This window comes from Mus pahari, chromosome 1 (genome assembly GCF_900095145.1).
Source record: "Mus pahari chromosome 1, PAHARI_EIJ_v1.1, whole genome shotgun sequence".
NCBI classification, from domain to species: Eukaryota; Metazoa; Chordata; class Mammalia; order Rodentia; family Muridae; genus Mus; species Mus pahari.
The window spans coordinates 124231648-124236238 of record NC_034590.1 but is presented as its reverse complement, the minus strand read 5'-3'; the positions used below and the strand labels follow the sequence as shown (position 1 = coordinate 124236238).

The 4591-nt window shown below is 39.3% G+C and overlaps 1 protein-coding gene across 1 annotated transcript; it reads left to right on the top strand.

The window, feature by feature from the left end:
• Positions 1-922: 922 nt before the first annotated feature.
• On the top strand, positions 923-1858 carry LOC110334477 (olfactory receptor 5AN1-like). The gene has a single exon (XM_021216197.1). The coding sequence runs from the start codon at positions 923-925 to the stop codon at positions 1856-1858; it is 936 nt and encodes a 311-aa protein (XP_021071856.1).
• The last annotated feature ends 2733 nt before the right edge of the window (positions 1859-4591 follow it).

The following is a 4591-nucleotide window of genomic DNA, read 5'->3' as shown; positions in this document are numbered from 1 at the left end:
AAAAGAAATAAATATAACATTAGCATTTCTATTCCTAGACACAGCTCTCATTCACAAATGATCATCAGCTCTCAATAATGATAACCATCATTTAGTGAACAGACCTATGAACCTGGTTGGGTGCTGAATACTGGCCTCCATTTTCAATCATAGCTGTCTCTATAAAGATTTAATTTGAGGATTTTTATTATTCTCATTTTTTGGGTGGTGTGGTCATTAGGAACACTCTAAACTCTCAACTCTTTGCCATATCTCATGCAATTACTCAAGAAGCAACATGTGCTGACATTAAGATAATCAGGGACACAAAATAGTGAAGTATACTCAACTCCTTTGGAGTGCTTTCTGTAAAGACTGCTGAGGTAAACTTATGTACATGGTCTCACTCCAACAAATATAGCAGAATCATACATTATAGTATTTTCCAGTTTGGAGACTTAAATATACCTCCAAAGGACTTCAGAAATTATTATAAATGTGCTAAATTATTTCATATGTTTTGCTATTAGAATAAATCTTTCTTTTTTATTTGAGACACGGTTTTATTATAGAGTGTTGGCTGACCTAGAACTCACTATGTAGACCAAGCTAGACTCAGAGATGTGTCTTGTTTTGCCTCCTGAGTGCTGGAATTAAAGGTATGGACAGCCATGTCTGTCTCTATTTCTCATTTATTTTAATTCTTTAAAATTTTGACACAATGCACTTTGATCAGATTCCCCCATTTTTCCCAACTCCTCTCAGTGTCTTCTTGAAAATTTGAGAAGAATGACTGGTTTTTTCAATGGGACAATGAAGCATTTCATGTTTTTCTGGGACCATAGGAGAAAGATATATAGTGTGAAAATTGTAATGCTATGATTTTGCCCTGGTCAACTATGTACTTTCGTGTCTCCATTTTGATCTTAGGAACATCAGGGAAATGATTGCCAGGGTAAACAGCACCGAGATCACACAATTCATCCTTTTGGGATTCACAGATTTATTCAGAATAATAATACTGCTCTTTGTCACATTTCTGCTCATCTACATTACAACTCTGACCTGGAATCTGTCCCTCATTGTGTTAATAAGAATGGATTCACACCTCCACACTCCCATGTATTTCTTCCTGTGTAACCTGTCCATCGTAGATCTTTGCTATGTTACCAGCACTGTGCCAAAAATACTCCCAAACTTTTTCCAGGAAATGCAAACTATCAGCTTTGTGGGCTGCATTGTTCAGAATTCCATCTTTTCCACCATGGGGCTGAGTGAGTCTTGTCTCATGACAGCCATGGCCTATGACAGGTATGCTGCCATGTGTAACCCTCTTCTGTATGAATCAATCATGTCACCCACTCTTTGTATACTGATGGTGCTGGCATCCTATCTCTCTGGGCTCACTGCTTCTTTACTTCAGTTGTTTGCTTTGCTTCATCTCTACTTCTGTGGAACTAATGTCATCAAGCACTTCTCCTGTGACATGCCACAGTTGTTAGTTCTATCCTGCACAGATTCTTTCTTTGTACAAGTCCTGACTGCCATATTAACAATGATCTTTAGATTTGTGAATGTGTTAGTTATCGTATCTTATGGCTATATTGTCTTGTCAGTCCTGAAGATCACTTCAGCTAAGGGCAGATCCAAGATATTCACCACCTGTACTTCTCACCTGACAGCTGTTTCCCTATTCTTCACCTCCAGTATCTTTGTCTATTTGAGTTCAAGTTCTGGTGGCTCCTCCAGTTCTGACAGATTTGCATCTGTTTTCTACACTGTGGCAATTCCCATGTTGAACCCTTCGATATACAGTCTGAGGAACAGAGAAATCAAAGATGCTATGAAGAGGTTGCAGAAAAAGACAATCTGCAGCTAAGGACACAGAATCTGAAATTTTTAATGTCTATGTTCTGCCAGAGCTGCTGTTGCCCACAATAATATGCACATGGCTGGAATGTAACAAAATTCATGGGCTTTTGGAGAAAAATATTTTCCTTTGAAGCAGAAAATATTCCTGCATGAACTAACTGATTTGATGCATGGAAACACCTTTAAGATCCATAAGGTTATAGTTTACATGTTACACAATGAGTATCTTATTATTCATTGTCCTATGAACAGGCATTTGAGAAACATCAAGTGTAGAAACATTATGGGCAAATCTGGAGACTGCTGATTTATAGAACTATGCCCATAGAGAAGATTCCCCACACAGGATCTAAAATCCTTGTGAAAACAAGAATCATAACATAGTGTCCTACAAACTACATCATGACCATACACTGTTTTGTGTTTCTAAACAGATAAGAAGGATCTGATAGGACTTCCTGTTCATAAGAAATAGAGTTATGCATTGCCTTGACTGCATCTTCTAAAAAATATATAAAAATGAAATGACAGGCTTCTTTCTAAGGAAATTGATGTTAAGAATTAGTAAATTTGGAGTCATATACTTGCATCCATCAACCATATCCTAAGAGAAAAGGAAGTGGTTTGAATCATGAAGAATGATGGCAAGAAATTGCCATTTAAATAGTACGGTGATGGCTTCTTACTGGCATCTAGAAAAGACATGGCCAATAACCAGATCTGAAAAACATGAGGGACCCTGCAATTTCTTACTGTCCTACACTAAACCCAGTTTGCCCTGCTTTGACATAGCCAATTGGATCAAACCATCAAATTTATTTTGATATTTCTGGCATCTGGTCAAGTTTGCTCTATGAAGACTCATGGCACTAAAAGTCACCACATAATCAATATTACAGTGATTCACTGCACCTAAAACTCTAGGACATACCTGTATATGTCTGACATTCTCCATTATACTGTTCTATGTTTCTGGGCAATGATTGAGTGATGCAATGATTGTAGTGGACTAAAAAACAAATTGACAGATGAGATAGTTCAGTGGTAAAGGCACTTGTCACAAAATGTGACAGCTTGCATCCTACCCTAGGGCTCTGCAAAGTAAAAGAAGATAATAAGCACATATCATAACATTCTCAAGGCATGAATGAGCAAGCAGTTTTAATTACAAAATCAATGGACAAATGTAAGGCTCAAATAATTTTTGGTCAACCACACAAAAGAGTAATCACTTACTAACCAGTGTTCACAGAATTGGTTTGTCCCCACCCCCTTGATGAAAAACTCAGCAGGGGAGCCATCCTGCTTGCATATATGATGCTCTCTACACCCCATGTATGTTATAAGCAAAATCTTCCTGAGCTTCCCTGCTTTCATTCCAACCTCACTTTCTCATGCTTCCTGCTCTTTTTAATGCTGTAAAAGCCCATGCACAGTACTGCTGTAGTGAGAATTTGGGATTCTTTAAAAATACTGATATGTTATCTGAATATATTTTTGTTTTAATCCCAGATGTGGGCTATTGGGGTACATCAGGTTGTTCATAGCAACTAACTATACTTTTTCTCCTGCTCTGGCATGGGTGTGATTTTGCAAACAGAAGAGTTTATGTTTCAATTTTTAGGGACTCCAGAGAGGATTTGAGAGGGGTTGGCAGCTGTTGCTCCCTGCTGCTGATGTTGATGGTGGCCATTGCCTGTTTGTTGTTTGCAGGTTCCCTGGTTGCTGGTGGCAATATCCTGCAGATGAAGATTGGACTTGCCCCAAGAAACGCGACACCCATAATCAGCAGGAAGCAGTTTAACAATATTGACACCCCTTTCCCCCTCTAAACTTCTTTCTTTCCTACCTAGAGTTGGGGTTTTGGAAAGGATGGAGGAGAGTGGGAGGGGAAAGAACCCAATAAAGTCGCCAAAAGTATGGTTACATACTGCTTACTGGCCCCTCTTCCCACAAGCACAGGAATAGCCACAGCAGTCACTCACAATCATGCCTTGGAACCTTTGCAAACTGGCTGTGGAAGCATCTCTCTTCAGAGCTGCCAGGACAGATGGCTAGCTGGCATTGTCTAACTGGAAGACAGGCAGACCACACACTTTTGTGGGCCACATTCTAGAAGTAAAAAAGCAACCAAGTCCTGAAATAAAACTATGATGTTAGACTTTGCTTCAATGTCTGCACATATAGGAAAATGGGCATGAATAAAATATGGCTTGTTATTCTATGACAGAGTTCTGATTGTTCTAATAAAATTTTAGTCTTACAAACAACAAATGTGGATACATTGTTTTTCTTATAAATTTTTTCCAATTTTTATTAGGTATTTATTCATTTGCATTTTAAAATCTATCTCCAAAGTCCCTTATACCCAACCCCCCTCCTCTTCCCACCCACTTCCCCTTCTTGGCCATGGTGTTCCCCTGTACTGGGACATATAAAGTTTGCAAGACCAAGGGGCCTCTCATCCCAATGATGACAACTAGACCATCTTCTGCTACATATGCAGCTAGAGACACGAGCTCTAGGGGTGCTGGTTAGTTCGTATTGTTGTGCCACCTATAGGGTTGCAGACCCCTTCAGCTCCTTCAGTACGTTCTCTAGCTCTTTTATTGGGGCCCTGTGTTCCATCCAATAGCTGACTGTGAGCATCCACTACTGTTTTTGCCAGGCACTGGCATCGCCTCACAAAAGACAGCTATATCAGGGTCCTTTCAGCAAAATCTTGCTGGTGTATGCAATA